This window comes from Procambarus clarkii, chromosome 11, assembly GCF_040958095.1.
Source record: "Procambarus clarkii isolate CNS0578487 chromosome 11, FALCON_Pclarkii_2.0, whole genome shotgun sequence".
Classification (NCBI taxonomy): domain Eukaryota; kingdom Metazoa; phylum Arthropoda; class Malacostraca; order Decapoda; family Cambaridae; genus Procambarus; species Procambarus clarkii.
The window spans coordinates 34527841-34549596 of NC_091160.1; the positions used below are offsets into that span (position 1 = coordinate 34527841).

The window sequence follows — 21756 nt, forward strand, 5'->3', positions numbered from 1 at the left end:
CGCCAAGTCAGATAAGAGAGTGACTGATCAACAAGACGCCATATGCAGTAGTGTACTACATCAAATTGTTGTTTCAAGTTTCAGCCCCGCTCCTGTGCCAGGTAAGTCCACTACGGGCTCACCATAGCCCGTGCTACTTAGAACTTGTTCCGAGTAGCTGAATCTATAACAACAACATCAAATTGTTTGGGAGTGTGATAATGGTATGACAGAATACTTAGGAGCTACAAGCATTTTACCCCAAGAGTGTAACACTACTTATATGCTGTGTTCACTATATTAACCTGCAATGTTAAATGGGATTCTTGTACTGTAACTTGTGACTCACTGTGACTTGTACTATACTAACTCACTGGATTTGTGCGCCCCTTGAGGGACCTGAAGTAGAGGAGGGTAGGAATAGCCTAAGCTACTCTATCATATTGGAGATGTATTTTATCGTCTCAATAAACGTACTTGTACTTCAAAGCCACAAGGCTGAAGGGTTACTTATGCCCGTGCCACCTCTTGGGTGGATCAATCAATCAATCAATCAGATGCCACGACACGCCGGCTGCTGCATCTCATGTGTTCTTGAGTGTTTTCTAATTTCCAAGGAACTGTTAGCTTGAGTTCTTTGAGAATTAACCCGCGATGTTCCAGAGACTCGACAAACATAAGTGCCACAACGCGCTAGAAACATAAACAGTGCTGTAAATGGCACTGTTTATGCCTGAGTGCCGAGCCAGCACTCTGGCGTCTGGCGCCAGCACTCAGGCGTCTGGGGTGTCTGGCGCCAGCACTCAGGCGTCTGGCGCCAGCACTCAGGCGTCTGGGGTGTCTGGCGCCAGCACTCAGGCGTCTGGGGTGTCTGGCGCCAGCACTCAGGCGTCTGGGGTGTCTGGCGCCAGCACTCAGGCGTCTGGGGTGTCTGGCGCCAGCACTCAGGCGTCTGAGGTGTCTGGCGCCAGCACTCAGGTGTCTGGCGCCAGCACTCAGGCGTCTGAGGTGTCTGGCGCCAGCACTCAGGCGTCTGAGGTGTCTGGCGCCAGCACTCAGGCGTCTGAGGTGTCTGGCGCCAGCACTCAGGCGTCTGAGGTGTCTGGCGCCAGCACTCAGGCGTCTGAGGTGTCTGGCGCCAGCACCCAGGCGTCTGAGCCAGACGCCTCGTGTAACCAGCAACCACCAACCTACTGTGCTCTTTCCTCACAAACGGTGCTACATAGCCTTCAGGGTTTGGTGCCTTCTTTTGATAATTACTTACTTTCCTCACGAATGAACGAACGAAGGGTCGGTTAAAGACGTCCACCTAAGCCCCCCGTGGAACCTATTACCAAGTGTAGTTGTGACAGATTGGGGCCAGATTCACGAAGCACTTACGAACCCGTACATCTTTTTTTTCAAATTTTGGCGGCTTTTGTTTACAATTATTAAACAGGTAATGAGCTCCGGAGCACCAGGAGGCTGTTTATAACAATAACAACAGTTGATTGGCAAGTTTTCATGCTTGTAAACTGTTTAATAACTATAATCAAAGCCGTCAAAGATTGAGGAAAGATGTACACGTTCGTAAGTACTGGCGTGTAACTGCTTCGTGAATCAGGCTCCAGGTATTGTTGGAATTTACGTCAATCTTAATTATCATTAACTGTTTTTTCCCCTAGGTTCGCGGTTATATCGTGGGTTACCCCGAAGCAAGTATCTTCTTGAGGTGTCTTGAGATGATTTCGGGGCTTAGTGTCCCCGCGGCCCTGTCCTCGACCAGGCCTCCACCCCCCATGAAGCAGCCCGTGACAGGTGACTACTTTATAGTACGTTATAGATCTTTCACGTTATTTAATTGTTGTGATATTAAATTTGATTACAATTATTTATAAATTGTTCACAATAAATTATATTTATCGTAAATATTCCTGATTATTAGGCTAGGCCATAGTCGTCACTGGATTGGACAGCGCGTGAAGAAACTAATCAGTGATTTGGCTGTAATCAATAATCTCTTTATAAAATTCCACGTAGAAATTGTGAGCAAATATCCAAGGACAGCAACTTTATAAAGCATATGGTCACCTTTTTTCCCCAACATGTAAATTGCATGCATGAGTTTACTGCACTGGCAAAATCAGCTGTTTACTTTGGTTTACAGTAGATTTCTATTGTAGTTTACAATAGATTTTTATAGTAATATTTGTAACTTGTTGTTTTTAATGATAAGAGTAATTCAGCCATTGTTTTTAATTGAATATATTTCATTCTCAGTTTTTTTCTCGAATATATTTAAATTTACATATTTGCTTCAAGAATTAACTCAAGGAATTAAGTTGAGGAATAAACCCCCACATTGGTTAAGGGAGATGTAAATTTAATGTTCTAAATCCATCTTATACAACTCTAAACAACAATTTCCATACATTTTCATACAATTTCCATACAGTACATACCATACAAATATTAATGTATTGCATTTTTTTTTACAAAATGATTTTTAACAAAATAATTTAGCTGCTTTTGTGTTTTTATTGAAGTTATAAAATGCACTTACACTTTATTAAAAAAAAATAACAACTATTTATTCCACGTTTTGAAAATAAAATCATAACTCATTACCATTGTAGGCGATTAGGGGAAATAATAAGGGGCTCAAAACTATTAAATTTAAAGCAATGTCTAAGAAATAGCCAACAAATATTAATTACAAATTACTGCAATTTGTTCTCTTCTGATGCTTAGCAGCACACCTGAAATAGACAAAAAATAACACTGGTTGTAAACATTTCAAATAATTGTTAGATATTACAGTTTTCTCATGTAATATGAGATACTAGAACAAATCCACAAGGGCCGTGACGAGGATTCGAACCTACGTCCGAGATCATCCCAGACGCTGCCTTAATCGACTGAGCTACGACATGGTCAAAAAGAGTTGAAACCAGAAGTTCTACTGCCCTTACTTGTGGATTTGTTCATTGATGCATCACGTTATTGTAATTTCTGTGTGTAATGAGATACTAGCTCCGTCATACTAGCTTTTCTCTCGATTAGCCACTCGGTAAAAAAATATCAACTGATTGGCTAATCAGAGATGTATGAAGTTGAGCAATTCATCTAATCTATCGAGGCCGTTGCAAAGAAAACGTCAATATTGAATTGTTTTAATTTGTGCATTTTTGTTGTTGTTGCACATTTTTAGCAGTGGTAGATTTCGACGAAATTTCGAGAAAAGAAAATGCGACGTTTACCATAGATTAAACCGAGTGTCCAAATATTTACTGCATTGGGCGAGATTTAGACTGTAATAAAGGTTATCTAGAGATGATTTCGGGGCTTTAGTGTCCCCGCGGCCCGGTCCTCGACCAGGCCTCCACCCCCAGGAAGCAGCCCGTGACAGCTGGCTAACACCCAGGTACCTATTTTACTGCTAGGTAACAGGGGCATAGAGTGAAAGAGACTCTGCCCATTGTTTCTCACCGGCGCCCGGGATCGAACCCGGGACCACAGGATCACAAGTCCAGCGTGCTGTCCGCTTTGCAACCCGTTCTCGCACTTGCTTATAGTCAATATTGGCTTATTTAATAAGTACATATGTGACATACTAATTGATTGTGAATATTTTAGTTTACCTTGAAAAGCTTCATAGAAAACACCGACCTCACCTAACCTTCTTAGTATGTTAAGATAAGCATTATTGCTTCTTAAATACAATTATTACTTAACCTATACCGTTGATAGGTTAAGTAATAACCGCACGGCCGACCGGCTCCCCAAATTCTATTAATAATAATAATTAATAATAATAATTTTTATTTAGATAAGGTACATACATAAAGAGATTTTACAAAGTTTGTTGGCTTTATAGATAGAGCTAGTACATACAATGCCTAAAGCCACTATTACGCAAAGCGTTTCGGGCAGGAAAAACATTAATGACTAAAGCTTAAAACTAATGGGTAAAAAGAATAAAATGAAATTTCAAGAGGCTGCGGCATACATGAACAGAAAAACACAATCATATTGAAAACTTGTTTTTTCTTTGTACCAAACTGAAATGAAGAGACACCAGCGCCAAACAGAATACACACACCAACATGAGGGTAAAAAAACAGGTCAACAAGATGACCGATAAAAAAGCTTGCTACGATAACATAAATCATTTACCTTTATATAGCCTATCACAGCAGCATGGGGTTGGGGGGGGGTTGGGGGGGGGGAAGACCTCCTTACAGTTGCCAGTCCTGACATTCAGAGACCACACAGAGGGAGTAGTTGTAGACCCCAGCGAGGTAGGAGTAAGTCTTCCCGGCGTGTTCCTGCAAAAAGTTGGCAATGGGGCTTTATTCAAATGTGTGGGAAGGTCACCAACACCGCATGATACAATACAAGTGATGTTACATGATTTCTGAGGACCTGCTGCATGAGTAACAGCTTCTCTCCCCCCCCCTGTCTTTGCGCCCTGGAAAGGCCACTCCAGACCGACTGCTGCATGAGTAACAGCTTCTCTCACCCCCTGTCTTTGCGCCCTGGAAAGGCCACTCCAGACCGACTGCTGCATGAGTAACAGCTTCTCTCACCCCCTGTCTTTGCGCCCTGGAAAGGCCACTCCAGACCGACAACCAGAGCGCAACTCTATAGTCTCCTGAGACTGACGGCTGCCTACTACTACTACTACTTGTTGAGAACAGGTTTTTTGGGGGGGTATTGGGTTTAATGGGGTAACCCCCTCCTCCCTTCCTCCCGTGGTCACCCATCCAACTGCTGGTCAGACGCAACGATTACTTTAAAACCTTACTGACCGCGACACGGGCTCACCATCTAGTTTGACACACATGCTACTGAGCTGACCTCCATTGAGTACTAGTTCTACGTAACCCGTCCCCTATTTTGTCCCATTTCTGAACGAAACTCACTCATTCAATCTTATTTTTGCACACTACTTGTTCCCCATTTAGTCCAATTCCATACACACTACCCATTCCCTATTTAGCCCTATTCCTACACACTACCTGTTTCCCATTTAGCCCTATTCCTAGACACAACCTGTTCCCCATTTAGCCCTATTCCAACATACTACCTGTTCCCCTAGCCAAGCAAAGCCAGCTAAAACAGACACATATGACGTACCAAGTTCTCAAAGTTGGCAGTCCTTGCATAATATCTTGCCAAATTCATTTCAAGATAAAAAAGGCACTCCAAAATCAGGCTCCATTTATTTAGATCATTGGCCACGTGACCGACATACACCTAGAGGAGGGAAACAAATATACCAATGAAGTCATAGTATTATATTAAAAGTTATGTATTCTATTAAAGTATATATATATATATATTGATATTTTTTTAAAGCATTAAATTGACAATATATGATACACTGTTTAATTCCACTATTCCCCTTAAATAGTGCATGGATATATATATATATATATATATATATATATATATATATATATATATATATATATATATATATATATATATATATATATATATATATATATAAGTCTAAATAATGATCCTCTCTACGATGCAGCCCCCCATTAAGCTGCCTAGCTCCTGCGTGCCTATTTACTGCTAGGTGAACAGGTGCACTAGATGATAGTCGAGAACGAACCCAAATATACCACCAAGACCCATAAATATATATATATAACATAACCGAACATATTTATGTTACGCCATAGATTCCTTGAGATGAATTCTACGTGTCTCAGTTGAAGACAGATCTTGCAGGTGGGGGGGAGGGGATCTTGCAGGTGGGGGGGGAGGGGATCTTGCAGGTGGAGGGGGGAATCTTACTTGGTGAAGGGCTGTGAACGTTGCTATGTCATAGTAGGCAGAGGTCTTCTGTGTCCACGCGTCCAACTCTCGCTTCTTCACCATTGGTAAATATCCTTCAACGCACTTCCTAAAATAATAATAATAATTATAATCGGCAATAAATAAGAAATGAGTCACAATAACGTGGCTGAAGTATGTTGACCAGACCACACACACACACACTAGAAGGTGAAGGGACGTCGACGACGTTTTCGATCCGTCCTGGACGATTCTCAAGTCGATTGTGTGATGGTCCCGAAACGTCGTCGTCCCTTCACCTTCTAGTGGTGTAGTCTGGTCATCATCAATAAATAAGCAAGTATGTAAATACATCAAAATATACAAATATCTCCTCTCATCGCCCCTCCAAAGAAGAGAAAGTAAGTATTTACCGAAATAAACAAACCAATGTATCAAAACTCCGTGGTGTAGTGGTAAGACACTCGCCTGGCGTTCCGCGAGCGCTATGTCATGGGTTCGTATCCTGGCCGGGGAGGATTTACTGGGCGCAATTCCTTAACTGTAGCCTCTGTTTAACGCAACAGTAAAATGTGTACTTGGATGAAAAAACGATTCTTCGCGGCGGGGGATCGTATTCCAGGGACCATACGATTAAGGACTTGCCCGAAACGCTACGCGTACTAGTGGCTGTACAAGAATGTAACAACTCTTGTATATATCTCAAAAAAAAAAAAAAAAGAAAAAGGGAGTTACCAGTGTCTTGTTATTAGGAATGAGTTTCCAAGAGAAGATAACCTACTCCACCTTCTGTCTATAGTGAGTCACATCCGCAACAGGAAAGTAAATAACAGCTCACTTGAAGCACCAAATATGTATTAAGAAAACACGTTAGCCAGAAAATAAAAGCGTGAACAAATCCACAAGGGCCGTGACGAGGATTCGAACCTGCGTCCGAGAACATCCCAGGTTCGAATCCTCGTCACGGCCCTTGTGGATTTGTTCATTTGATGCATCACGTTAGTGTGATCTTTGTGTGTGATAAAAGCGTGAATGTTGCAAACACAGTCAAGAGTTAATAACTGTGAGGAGTCCCACCGAAAACATTATCGTCAATGTAAAATATATTTCAAACAAATCAAGACAAGGATTAAGTTGATCCAAGAGGATACAAAAATGTCATGACATCTACAATGGCGGCGAGCAGGATGGATGGACTCAGCGCATATGGAAGGACTCGGTATATACATGTAAACATGGAAGCAAGTAGTGGGGATGACCGCATAGCGATGATTTTTTGTTTTGGAAAAAGGCATCGCTATGCTGTCATCTTTTTTAAAACTGTTTAATAGGTGGACTGGATTAATCCAGTCCATCTTTGGGGGATAAGTTAATTTGGGGTGTGTGAAGTAAATATCAGACTTCAGTTTGTTGTTGTTGTTGTTATAGATTCAGATACTCGGAACAAGTTCCAAGTAGCACGGGCTATGGTGAGCCCGTAATGGACTTACCTGGCACAGGAGCGGTGCCCCTGGACTTCAGTTCTTGGACTCGGCTCTTATAGTTCACGATATAAGAGGCGGGTCCAATAAAGTCACTCCATTGCCTCAAAATTATTTTTATTGAGTCATCACGCCATTGCGATTTCATTGTGATACATTACTAACCTTTGAGGCACGTCACGGCTCTTAGAACGGACGTGAACAGCAGCGTGCTTCCTGTCACCTGAAACACAAACAGTTTACTGAAACACAAAGTACTCTAGCGTTAACACCTTCATTCTAACATGAATAGTCCAACCACTTGGGCTGGACGGTAGAGCGACGGTCTCGCTTCATGCAGGTCGGCGTTCAATCCCCGACCGTCCAAGTGGTTGGACACCATTCCTTCACCCCGTCCCACCCCAAATCCTGATCCTGACCCCTTCCAAGTGCTATATAGTCGTAATGGCTTGGCGCTTTCCCCCCCCTGATAGTTCCCTTCCCCTTCTAACATAAATAATTTAGTGTTTACAGTTAAGAAAGCGTTACCTCAACCGCTTTACCTGACCCCTCCACGTCTCCTCCTGAAGAGGAGACGTGGATGTCTCCTCCTGAAGAGGAGGAGACGTGGATGTCTCCTCCTGAAGAGGAGGAGACGTGGATGTCTCCTCCTGAAGAGGAGGAGACGTGGATGTCTCCTACTGAAGAGGAGGAGACGTGGATGTCTCCTCCTGAAAAGGAGGAGACGTGGATGTCTCCTCCTGAAGAGGAGGAGACGTGGATGTCTCCTCCTGAAGAGGAGGAGACGTGGATGTCAGCTACTGTACTTCTGACTGTTGTTGTCTTTAAAGAACAAAGGCAAGCAAAAATGACTCGACTTTTTCAACCAACTGCACAACATTACTTAACCGCCATTTGTCATATACTATCCAAGCACACGCGGCTTTCATCAGTAGCAATATATATCATCTCAGGAAAGTATAGTATGAGTTACATTTTAAAAACGTTGTCGTGTACGACTTATGAGATACTTGAGATAAACTATCGCCATTTGTGTGTAAAGGAGGATATGTATATGTTTATCTCTCAGAATGTTCGGTAATACGTTTATTGTTTGTGATGTGTGTCTATGTATGTATTAACACGATGTACTGAACGGGGTGAGAATAGCTTGAGCTACCTCATCCCTTTGTGTGTATTTTACCTCAATAAACTTATTTCAATTTCAATTTCGCCATTTGTTGACAGACATGACAGTCAGCTGTTACCGTATAGTGAGCCCAGCTATGGTAGGGCTCACTATACACTATGACAGCCACCTGTTACCGTATAGTGAGCCCAGCTATGGTAGGGCTCACTATACATCATGACAGCCACCTGTTACCGTATAGTGAGCCCAACTATGGTAGGGCTCACTATACATCATGACAGCCACCTGTTACCGTATAGTGAGCCCAGCTATGGTAGGGCTCACTATACATCATGACAGCCACCTGTTACCGTATAGTGAGCCCAGCTATGGTAGGGCTCACTATACACTATGACAGTCACCTGTTACCGTATAGTGAGCCCAGCTATGGTAGGGCTCACTATACACTATGACAGTCTCCTGTTACCGTATAGTGAGCCCAGCTATGGTAGGGCTCACTATACACTATGACAGTCTCCTGTTACTGTATAGTGAGCCCAGCTATGGTAGGGCTCACTATACACTATGACAGTCATCTGTTACCGTATAGTGAGCCCAGCTATGGTAGGGCTCACTATACACTATGACAGTCACCTGTTACCGTATAGTGAGCCCAGCTATGGTAGGGCTCACTATACACTATGACAGTCACCTGTTACCGTATAGTGAGCCCAGCTATGGTAGGGCTCACTATACACCATGACAGTCACCTGTTACCGTATAGTGAGCCCAGCTATGGTAGGGCTCACTATACACCATGACAGTCACCTGTTACCGTATAGTGAGCCCAGCTATGGTAGGGTCTATGACCAGAGACAATTGTGCAACTCTATACGTCACAGTTATTCTTCAAGAAGCCTAATACTAACTTAATATTTTGTAGCATTAATATTATTACAGCATTATCTTCAAACTGAGTCAGTCATAAATGAATAATCATTTACATATATATATATATATATATATATATATATATATATATATATATATATATATATATATATATATATATATATATATATATATTAATTTGATCGTTCCTTGATCCATATGTAATGTAATACTAATGGAATTTATTTAAATTATGTGTTTACATATTTTTTTGTCTTGCCAGCTACGTGTTCACTTACGAAAGCTGTGCATCTTTCTAGCGGATATTTACTATATGTTTTTGTTATAGACAAACCCGTAGAGCTACGGAGCTCATAAGCTGTTTTAGAAATAAATAAGCTGCCATAACTGACGAAGGATGTACAGGTTTCGTAAGTAGGCATGTAAACACTCGTTATAACATTAGTTGCAAAAAAAATATATGATCCCAAGGATACAAATCTGAACTCCCTCACGAATCTTTGTGATTCGTGAAATACAAAAAAGTTTGACAAAAGAAAGACTTACTGAAATCCAGAATAACGTTGCTAATCCGCCCCTCGTTTTTCACGACTTTCCTACACTCTCTGGCGAGGTTGTCAGTAGCCACGTCCCTCCGGAACTTCACCCGCTGTGCGTAGTTATAAAACAATGGTTTAAACTGAATATATATCATTAAGGACTCTATGACCCGACCACGACTCGAACCTATACATTTTGCAACCCGTTCTCGCACTTGCTTATAGTCAATATTGGCATAGGTTAGGTCAGGTCGGTGTTTTCTATGAAGCTTTTCAAGGTAAACTTTAAATATTCACAATCAATTAGTATGTCACATATGCACTTATTAAATAAGCCAATATTGACTATAAGCAAGTGCGAGAACGGGTTGCAACATTCCCAGGGCTCATCCTGCTGGACACGCAGTACCGGGGGAAGGCTTGCGGGGCACCGGCATTCTTTCACACATATTGTCGTCTCCTACCTTTATTTATATATTTATAATGGTTTTATTTACAATTTATAACGCAGAATGAGTTACAAACTTAGTTACATACAAGGAACAAGGTCAATTGTTACGCTTGTCGACTCCCTCCAGCTCCTCAGATGGTGTACAGGGATCATGAATGCAGTGATCATATCCCCGCTGAGATGCCACGCTCAGGCGCTCGAAATGCAAGCTGGTGGCTCTAGGGGTCTCTTGTTATTTTGATTAGCTTAGAACCCAGATCCTTAACAAACTAGTGACACTCTTATCCCACGCACCAAGTGTCTCGGAAGCAATGGTGATAAAATTGTAATGCAGGCGATGAGTCACAATAACGTGGCTAAAGTATGTTGACCAGACCACACACTAGAAGGTGAAGGGACGACGACGGACCGAAACGTCGTCGCCCCTTCACCTTCTAGTGTGTGGTCTGCTCAAAATTGTAATGTTAATCAGTTATCTGTACTTACAAGACTCAGCTGAATCCCTGTTGAGTGGCAGCACCACCCGGTTGTGCAACACTGATGTCGATATTGCTATTAGCCCAAGTGTAGTTCCACACCAATTGCTTGCCGTTCTTCCAGGGGTTAATTGTGATCTCATCTAGGCGACCAGCAGTAACATCAGAGTTACTGGGCGTTAGATAACAGGGTTCTCTCATTTGGATATCCAGCTGTGGTAAAGCCCTCTCTTAATAATGTCATAAACGTCACTGTGCCTCGCGTGCCCTCCCTCTGTGCTTTGTCAGAGCTGGCCATCCTGGCAGTACCTGTCAGCCACCGCCTAGCCGTAAAGACACCTATATTTGGTGAAGATTAGGACAGGAAAGCAGAAGGCCACTGCGATTCAGTTGGCCTGTGGCTTGAGACATGCGCCAGTTGCCGACACTGGGGTTGCTAATAGGAAGTCACCCACATGGGGAGCTACTATTTCTGTGAGGCAAGCAATGACATGTGATGTTGCAGCATCTAGGCACACTGCATCTGCACGGCCTACAATGACGCCATCCCAGCTGAATTGCTTGTGGGTTTTGGATAGTGATGGTTTGAGTGCTGGGGCTGTGTGAGAGAGACCCATTTAGAGGCACAGTTTATAACGTTGGGATCATGTACGCCTGCCAGTTGGTCTAGGTAATAAATTAAAGTTTCCTTCGCCAAGTTGTGAGATAATGTGTAGGAGATCAGGAAGGATTTTGCAGTGATTTGAGTTGTGCGAATGCAGAGAAGCCTCGACATTCCTTAGGGGATGAGGTTTGTTTCCACTGTAGGTCATTGAGGGGAATGTTAAGGGATTTTTCTAATTGCGATTTCAGTAAGCAATCGTATTCACCTAACTTGTGGCCATTGTAAGATGGCTAACATCTCAGAAAGTAGGTTAACATAGGAAGTGACAGACATCTGGTGATGAGGTCAAGTGTGTCATGAGCATCAATGTCCTTCCTCAATGCTCTCATCCATCCTCTTCCGGTCAGCTATTATATTATCAAGGACCTCGTCGATGGCTTTCCACCCAAGAGGAGCTCCTAGGAGTGTGCTGTCTTCAGGTTTTGTTATATGGGTATCAGGCAAAACATCCTTTATTTGATTAATAACTCGCTAGTTGGAACATTTTATTCAGCACTTAAAAAAAAGTTTACGGTGAGGCACGGATTTGCACCTTGTTCCTGGATTATTCTGATTATTATATGGATTATTATATGTCCTCCAGGAGGGAGTCTTTAGAACCAGGTAGGGTACCATTATGCAAGAACCAGAAATGAAGAGGAGCAAAGGGGAAGGGGGGGGGGGCGAATCGCCCTGTTGGACACCTTCTTGCGAGCCAATTTCATGTTCGCTAAATAGTAGCTTTAGGTCCTTACTGTAGACCAGTAAGTTCATTAGAACTTCGGTTTCAACTCTTTTAACCCCTGTCGTAGCTCAGTCGATTAAGGCAGTGTCTGGGGTGCTCCCGGACGCAGGTTCGAATCCTCGTCACGGCCCTTGTGGATTTGTTCCTTACTATAGCCTCAAAGAAGACGACATGCAGCACCCGGGGGAGGCTTGTGAGGGCTCCCACGTGTGCTCACATATACATACTGTCTTCCACCACCCTCTTTGTATATGTAATAATTTTATTTTATTTGAAACTTTGATACGCAAAATGGGTAACAATACTAAACAAGGAAGTCATGCAGTATACAGACACAAAATATACACGCACTAAACAAAGAAGCCAAGCAAATATATACATACCATGTAGAGTAAAGCATGATACGTGTCTTGAAGATGCTCAGAAATCTTCTTCTGAGAAAGACAGTTGACTTTGCAGAGGTCGCAAGTGAACGTAGGCATCTTGTGGATGTCCTTACGATACACAAAGCCCACACCTGTAACGACGTTGTTGTTGTTATAGATTCAGTTACTCGGAACAAGTTCCAAGTAGCACGGGCTATGGTGAGCCCCGACAGAGGCGCGTGGGTGCTTTAACTTAGGGAAGGAATTTATCAGGGGAAAGCGCCAAGCCATTACGACTATATAGCACTTGGAAGGGGGGTCAGGATAAGGATTTGGGATGGGACGGAGGAAAGGAATGGTGCCCAATCAATTTCGGACGGTCGGGGATCGAACGCCGACCTGCCGCTAAACGACAGAATCAAGTGCGATGACTCATATGTTGTTGCTGTTAAAGATTCGCAACCTGGAACAAAAAGTTCAAAGTAGCACGGGCTATGGTGAGCCCGCAGAGGACTCATATGATTCACCTAAGTTGTTTAACGATTTGGCGGGGGTCGTATTCCGGAGAATATTAAGATTAAGGGTCTGCCCGAAACGCTACGCGTACTAGTGGCTGTACAAGAATGTAACAACTCTTGTATATATCTCAAAAAAAAAAAAAAAAAAAAAAAAAAAATCTACCCTACTGTACACCAACAATACTCAACAATCTACCCCACTGTACACCAACAATACTCAACAATCTACCCCACTGTACACCAACAATACTCAACAATCTACCCCACTGTACACCAACAATACTCAACAATCTACCCCACTGTACACCAACAATACTCAACAATCTACCCCACTGTACACCAACAATACTCAACAATCTACCCCACTGTACACCAACAATACTCAACAATCTACCCCACTGTACACCAACAATACCCAGCGATCTACGCACTATATAAATATATATATACCAACAGTACTCACCAACTATAGAAGATGATGAAGTATCTAAATAAAACTCGAGGGTCCCAACTTTGAAGAAATTCCTGGGCTCCGACAGGCTCTTCAAAGTGAGTTCTTCCTTGTCTAAGCCCCCCTTGTGCAGTCTCTGGCTTTGCCACAGCTGTACAGACGTAATGTCCTGGTTTGGTCTCAACGGTACTGAACTAATTACCTGGCTTTGTCTCATCTGCAAAGGAGGAAAGGAGTCTTGGATAAATACCAGCAAATATATATCTATATATTACATATATATATAAATATATATATATACTGTATTACATACCTTCTTATGGGCCTTTCCATCGTTATGACTCATGAAGGGGTCGTAGCCTTTCAAATCACAACGGCATACCTGTGTGCACGAATATAACGTAATTAATTCGTGTAATTTACGTGCATATACGTACTATTATTGTTTTAATTTTTGCATATTTTTTTTTAGCATTTTTGGTCATATTTTTTTCCCCCAATCGCGATTTAATATTAGTATGGATACTGTCTTATTGATATTAACACATTTGTCATTCTCACTTTCAAAAGAGGGGGCCCAGAGGTATTGCTCTAAACTGATATATATGAAGAAAATTTAATTTTTGTAGTAGTATCAGAGAGAACCAGCACTACAATACTCAGCAACATCAGAGAGAACCACTACCACCACACACAGCAACATCACAGAGAACCACCACCACCACACTCCAAATGCCAGGCTAAAAAATAACTTAACAGTGACTATAGAACCTAATACCTTTTTGTTGACACAAGGTGGGTACAGAAACAGACGATTGCTGACTGATAGCTGAGAACTTTCCCTTCCCCATAACTCATGGTAACCCTTGTTCACTAGTGTCTCTGGAATACGACCCGCCAATCGTTCAACAACCTGGGTACCCAATAAATGCTGGGTGAACAGAGGCGTACAGGTAAGGGACTGGCGCCTAGTCAATCTTACCCAGCCAGGAGTCGAACCCTTGCCAAATTGCTCGCGACTGGCGCCATCAGGGACTGTTCTAGGCCTATTTGTTTTTTAATTCATTGTATCGGGGGGACAGGAAGACAGAGTGAATTCATACACGTTAGGCTTATATCTTATTAATATTTTTTATATATTAAATATGCTTTACAAGATTGTAAATACTATGCTATGTATTCTCACAAATCCAATGTACCTTCTTGTATATAAATAAATAAATAAATAAATAAATAAATAAATAAATAAATAAATAAATAAATAAATAAATAAATAAATTACGCAGATAATGTCACAATAACGTTGCTGAAAAATGTTGACCAAACCACACACTAGAAAGTGAAGGGACGATCGACGACGTTTCGGTCCGTCCTGGACCATTCTCGAGTCGACTGTTACAATCCTTAATAATTTTGTTGTATTTGTGTCTAGCTTCTTGGGGTTCAGTCCCTGAGCCCATTATGTGCCTCTGTAACCCTTTCCTCTACCACCCACAAGATGGGTATGGGGTGCATAATAATATGAACTGTCTAAATAAAACTAATAAATGAACTAAAACTGTCACAATCGACTTGATAATGATTCAGGACGGACCATTATCAAGCTTTTAATGGTCAACATTAAATATTATATTGTGAGTGGAGAGATTAGTGCGGCAAAGGGGGGAGGGGGGGTGAAATAAGTCACATAGATGCCCCATAGACGCTAATTAGCCTCTTAATTAGAGGTTAATTAGCGTCTATGGTTAAGGGAAGACACAATCAAGTGCTCACCGTGCATAACACCTTAAGTCGTATCTTCTGTTGATAATGGTCTTTCTCGGCTACATATTCATTTATAGGCTGTGTGTTGAACTTCAAATCTAGAACAAAATATAATAATTTTTTGTTAGCAAATACCGTAATTTGTAAAGGTCTTACTAAACGTTATGCGTACAGTTGTATACTGTGTTAAACAAAATTGAACTAGGTAATTCTAGAGTTGAAATACAAAAATAAAATAAAAGTCACATATTTATATATAATATCATTTTAGTGTTATAGTTGACAGTCTCAATGAAGGCTTTAATGTGTAAAGGAATTTCACTATCCCTTAATAATAATAATAATAACAATATGGGAGGACAAATACTTGACAAATGTTAACTAGAGGCACAGTTAACATATGTTAATAACTAAGAGACAAACCCAAGACACTATACAGTCAAGTTAACAGTCATACCCAGGATCTGTTGGAGCACACTCTTATTGAAGTGGTCTTCCCAGAAGTCTCGCCTCGGGAAAAACATTTGGAAACAGGTCTCGAGATCATCAATCTGTGGAGAAATGCAATGTTCCCAAATAGCAAATAAATTATGACTCTTAGAGAATGCTTGTATTTGTACACATATTATACTTTGAGAGTGTCAGACCACGGAGAAAGAGTTGAAACCGGAATTTCCTTAAGTACTTTCGTATATTAATACATCTTCAGAAGGAATGAAGATGTATTAATATACGAAAAGTACTTCTGAAGATGTATTAATATACGAAAGTACTTAAGGAAATTCCTGTTTCAATTCTTCCTCCGTGGTCTGACACTGTCACATTTTTCATCACGTGTTAATTTTCGTGATTTACACACATATTCTACTTTAAAAGTCATTCATACTGTACAACACTTCCGTAATTAAAATTAAAATACCAAAGTTGAAGTGCTTCCACCTTGCCTGTTGTAATATACGTGTGTATAATATACATGTGTATATATTACTCTGTATGTTATTGCAAATACAATGTTGTTGTTAGTTCCACGTAATTATTGTGTGATAGAAAACTGAGAAACCTTAATATTCTGAATAACCTAACTCAAAGGAAATTTTAATTAAATGTAATTATCAAACGAAATCGTTAAGCCATAAGGCTATATAGCATTATATATATATATACCTTCTTAAAATTAACAATTAACCTAACCCAGATATGTAAATCAACACCTCGGAATTAAATACCTATATCTGAACTACAAATTGAACACTATTTTCATAGAGAACTTTGATCTTTCATCGTGTTAACACATAACAATCATTAAAATATTGATTAGCTACTAATTACATAAAATAATTACTTTAGTACAAAAACTTCGTTAATACTCACATTCTCATACACAGGACGGACAAAACTGAAAGAAAATAAGAAAAATTAATTATCTATAATATAAAGGAATGTCTGTTTGTGTCTCTAAGGCTGGAGGACAGACGCTTAGGGCTTGTCTCCCACAACTTTCCAAGGGGAATGGTCTTGGATACGGGACGGACAGAGGCTGGTCGTGGTAGGTTTAAATTAAATGCTTTAAGACATATTAGTACATAGAGACCGTCATGTAATTTTCATTTAGTTAAGTGTGAGATATTTGGTGTGATTCCATTAGAGTTTTTAGTGACCATAATAATACATTTTAGTTAAAAAGATTTCGCATTTTAAGTACATGATCATCATTCAGACTACGCCAGCGTGTTGCTGAAGCACTATACAAGCACTTCCAGCATAAATTCTACCCCCTGGATATACAACATCTTGCTGGTATCATTATAAATCGTAACTTCAACATTGAGACCGTTTATCGTGAAATGGGTCCAGATGATAACTATGACGTAACTCCCTTTGAAATAAAAACTGCACTCAAGAATGGTAGTAGAAATTGATATGGGTGTTTCACTAGCAGTGACAAAGAGAATACTTAAACAAATATCTATTGAAGATCTCTCCGACCTACTAAATTCACAAAGACCTGAAAGTTTCAGTATTAAATATTATGATAGATATCGTGAGGAGACATTCATATATGGGACTAATAGAGCAAGAACTCGGCAATGTGAAGTTATAGTGGCCAGAATACGCCTGGGATATAGACGTATCTGGCAGCTTTCTCAAAACCCAAATGTCGAGTACACAATGTGTCAACTTTGTGAAAGAGAAAACATGCACTCACTTGAACATTATATTGTAGAATGTCCCATATTGTCCGACTTTCGCCCTCCTGGGCTGAGGTATGCTGAACCCTGTAACTACTATATGAGTACTGGAACACTTGATATATTGGACTTGTACCCTAGATTAACCATGTAATGTAACTATATAACCTGAGCTTGTAAAAACATCTTAATCACCTTCAGTGGTTAAGTTCTTAATAGCACACTAGTTTCTCTTGTCAGCTATCTCACCCTGTCAGAGTAAAAGAGACAAATATATGTGTATGTGTATATATGTATGTATGTATGTATGTGTGTGTGTGTATGTATGTGTATAAAGTATAAAGCTGATCAGAATTACATTTCACCATTATAAATTCACATTAATGCATTCATAAATCTATGTATGTAGCTGAGCCTAACATTTTAAAAGCACTACGATCACCTTCTATGGTTGTTCAATAAATCTCTGAACTGTATGTTTGACAAATCGATCACCTTCTATGGTTGTTCAATAAATCTCTGAACTGTATGTTTGACAAATCTTTCACCCTGTCCATGGAGGACAGAAGAAAATGTATATATGCTAGTTAGCATTGTAAATGTGTAAATAATAATAATAAAACTTAAGAATGGTTACTCTACCTCTCCAGGAGAGGACGATGTAACATATAATGCCATGAGAGTACTAGCTGATCTAGCCTTAAAGAAAGGCTTAGGCTACTGAAAACATACTGGTAAGATTATTGGTATAAATATTAAATAATAATTCTTATAATAATAATGCTACCATTAATATGTTTGATTATTTTACAGGATTCCAATATCTAACAAACATCATGTAAATGCTGTTATCACGCCTTGCACCTAATGTTATCATGCTTTTCACCTAATTAACTTCTCCGCCTCTGTTTTGAATAAACTAAAATTAACACAGAATGAAGCCACGAGGGTGATTCTTGGTGCTCCAGATGCACAAGAATCATTAACATGACGGAAGAACTGAAGCTTCCAACCATACTAAAGAGAATCGTACAAGTCAGCATGACCTTTATCAATAGACACGAAAGACCCTGCATTATTCAGAGACAAATTTTGTGCCGTTAAGACTCTTAATAAGTGGTGCCAACATACCAACTCATTCCTCGTATGATAAATGGCAGAGTAAAAATACTTGCAATCTCGTCAAACTGAACATTTCCTTTTAAATGTAATCTACCACTGATATCCCTCTTTATCTGTATCCCACCATTCACGTATTATATACACACGTCACTAAGGTAATGAGAATATTGTCCTGCTCAAAGCTGTCACACTTCAAACAATTGCCTCCTTCATCAAAAACCCAAGATCCCACAAGTACTGTGTCTACACCGATGGTTCAGTCCAATCATCAATAGAACGGACTGCAGCAGCATGTAAGTTTTCAAGAAACAATACTCGCACACAAGACTTATTACCGTCAGATTAAACACCTGGCTGCACTCAACGCAAACAGAACAAGTTAACCAGTACATTAAAACACAGGAGGAATAATATTCTGTGATTCAAAGTCTGCTCTTCAAGTACTTGAAAACTTCAGAAAGATCGACAGTAAACAAAACAAAGTCCCAAAGTGCTGAAAACACCAGTCTATAAAAAAACATTTATTTGGATCTGATGTAAATGGGCAACTCAAAACGTCCAGCAGACAGTGCGACGGGATGAAGTTAGGCAACCGTTACCTGTGACAGGTGTATACACGTGACAAACCTTCGGAAAGTTAAGCTGAACTGAGTGTGTGAACTGCTGAACTGAGTGTGTGAGTCACACAATCAATTCAGCAGCTGGCCATCAGTTCTGGCGAGCTATGAGGACACAAACTACTTACTCTTCCCAGTCCCCTTCAAATTCAACAGTCGTTCCTAAGGTTTCTAAAGACATTGTATGTGTGGGTGTAGGGAGACGCCGGCCAGAGCGTGCATCTAGTCTCCTCGACTGTTGGTTAACCTCTGGCCGAAAAATCGGCGTTTTCTTTCCATTACATAAAACTAGGCTTTTTAAAAAACCTTAAATGAAAATACTGTTTATGAATTAAACAATATTAATTATATTACGTGTATACACCTACTAATTTCTCTCATCTTTTATTTTTTTCTTGATATGTACTGTTATCATTTTTATAAATTTTGCTAGTATTTACCTACTTAAAATTTTCTTAGATTAAGGACCTGCCCGAAACGCTGTGCGTACTAGTGGCTTTACAAGAATGTAATTACTAAGCTATGTATCCTCACAATCCCAATATACCTTCTTGTATATATATGTATATATATATATATATATATATATATATATATATATATATATATATATATATATATATATATATATATATATAAATAAATTTATATATATAAATAAATTAATAAGTACTTATTAACGTGTACACCTTTCCTCAATCTTTGACGGGTTTGGTTACATTTATTAAACAGTTTACAAGCAAGAAAACTTCCCAATCAATTGTTATTAGTGTTATAAACAGCCTCCTGGTGCTTCGGAGCTCATTAACTGTTACCTGTGGCAGGTGTATACAGGTGACAAACCTTCCGATCCTGACCGTTACGTGACAGGTGTATACACGTGACAAACCTTCCGATCCTGTTACCTGTGGCAGGTGTATACACGTGACAAACCTTCCTATCCTGACCGTTACCTGTGGCAGGTGTATACACGTGACAAGCCTTCCTATCCTGAGCACCCTGGGAGCAAACTCTGTGAGCAGGAACTGGGCTATCATGATCTCACACACACACATACACATTATTGAACGGCCAGTCATTAGATCTTTCACACCTGCAGCTTCGCCATTACTCCACTGCTTCATATATTCTCCAGGATCTCATAATGCGCCTCAAATTCGCCGGTGCAGGAGCCTTTGATCGGAGAGAAGGTCTGGCTCCGAGGTCCACAATTAAGACCTTTAGTAGCTACACCACAACACCTTGTGGTGAAAAAAAAAGGTTCTTGCAACTCCTAAACTGAGTGTGTGAGTCACACAATCAGTTCAGCAGCTGGCCGTCAGTTCTGGCGAGCTATGAGGACACAAACTACTTACTCTTCCCAGTCCCCTTCAAATTCAACAGTCGTTCCTAAAGTTTCTAAAGACATTGTATGTGTGGGTGTAGGGAGGCGCCGGCCGCCAGAGCGTGCGTCTAGTCTCCTCGACTGTTGGTTAACCTCTGGCCGAAAAATCGGCGTTTTCTTTCCATTACATAAAACTAGGCTTTTTAAAGAACATTAAATGAAAATTCTGTTTATGAATTAAACAATATTAAATATATTTATGAACATATATAAATAAAAAATATTTACTGTATATGTATACCGTATATATATAAATTGACGTACAATTAAAATTTGAAAAAAAATATTCATAAATAAATACATTAATAGATTTACATTCCATTAATATTTCTCCAAAATAGTGCCAATGATTCTCTTCTGAAACATCTATGGTATATATTAAGCCTTCAAATATTTAAGCAACAGTCACTAATAAATCTAATTTGCTCTTCTATAGCGTCGTTAAAATTTGTATCTTAGCCTTAGTCAATTTGCTAATATCGGAAACTAATTAATATATTCAAAGATATGCTTAACGGAGCTGTCAGTATATATATCCTAACCCTCCACAAAGATTTTTTCTAAAGCCTATTAAAACGTAGATTAAAATTAAATATATACATAATCAAAGCGGTTAAGTCGGATGCAGGTGTAATTCCGAATTAAGTTATTTTCGTAGACAAAATTAATGAATTATTAAGTAATTAAGACTTTTTAAACCGACAAAAAAGGCTTTAAATAAAAAAAAAACTAATAAAGCTAAGAATCGTTTCATAGGTCCAGTTTCACATTAACTTACCAGATGGTTACTCCAAAAGCTAAACCCATTTATAGAAAAATCTGCAATTCAATTTTAATTTGTAATATAGATCTACTCGTTATTTACAAACGTTCGTGTGTGTGGTTCACTAGGCTTAACTAACGCTAATAATGAATACACACTTTTCAATAATGTGGAGTGACAATGGCAATCCATTCTTCTTCTATAAAATATCAATTCTACATTCTGCTCCCTTATAACATATGGTATAGCTATAATTTAGTTATGGCCCTCAATATGAATATTGGCATGTTATCTAATTAACATTTCTAGCCCCTCTATTATAATCACAATAGAAACTGAACAAAATCTTGATCTAATATTCTGTTTTCTGCCTAAATGTGAACATCAATTTCTTTCTTTATTATGCACCCCATACCCATCCCGTGGGCGGTGGTGTAAAGGATTACAGAGGCACATAAT

The 21756-nt window shown here is 39.9% G+C and overlaps 2 protein-coding genes across 4 annotated transcripts; one reads left to right on the forward strand and one right to left on the reverse strand.

The window, feature by feature from the left end:
• Positions 1-696: 696 nt before the first annotated feature.
• Positions 697-1278, forward strand: LOC138363659 (uncharacterized). Its single transcript, XM_069323033.1, has one exon. It carries the CDS (start codon positions 697-699, stop codon positions 1276-1278), a length of 582 nt encoding a protein of 193 aa, XP_069179134.1.
• Positions 1279-2320: 1042 nt separating this feature from the next.
• On the reverse strand, positions 2321-20615 carry LOC123758535 (uncharacterized). Of its 3 annotated transcripts, none has more exons than XM_069323181.1 (13): positions 20506-20615; positions 16594-16618; positions 15680-15773; positions 15232-15320; positions 13772-13840; positions 13471-13675; positions 12508-12641; positions 9817-9919; positions 7416-7473; positions 5770-5878; positions 5098-5217; positions 4135-4286; positions 2321-2717 (listed from the first exon to the last, which is right to left on the reverse strand). In XM_069323181.1, the coding sequence occupies exons 1-12, from the start codon at positions 20556-20558 to the stop codon at positions 4197-4199; spliced, it is 1149 nt and encodes a 382-aa protein (XP_069179282.1). In that variant the 5' UTR covers positions 20559-20615; the 3' UTR covers positions 2321-2717; positions 4135-4196. The 3 variants fall into 3 exon arrangements, with proteins under 3 accessions (XP_069179282.1, XP_045598947.2, XP_069179283.1); XM_045742991.2 differs by lacking the exon at positions 20506-20615 and adding an exon at positions 19279-19397; XM_069323182.1 differs by lacking the exon at positions 20506-20615 and adding an exon at positions 17429-17451.
• Positions 20616-21756: the final 1141 nt, after the last annotated feature.

Excerpts from the sequence above, each read along its gene's own strand:
- LOC138363659 (XM_069323033.1), top strand. The coding sequence starts at position 697 with ATGGCACTGTTTATGCCTGAGTGCCGAGCCAGCACTCTGGCGTCTGGC.
- LOC123758535 (XM_069323181.1), bottom strand. The coding sequence starts at position 20,558 with ATGTCTTTAGAAACTTTAGGAACGACTGTTGAATTTGAAGGGGACTGG. Across the intron at positions 15,321-15,679 it reads TGTGCTCCAACAGATCCTGG|ATTTGAAGTTCAACACACAG; the intron begins GTATGACTGTTA and ends ATTTTGTTCTAG. Across the intron at positions 5,218-5,769 it reads CGTTCACAGCCCTTCACCAA|GTGTATGTCGGTCACGTGGC; the intron begins GTAAGATTCCCC and ends TCCCTCCTCTAG.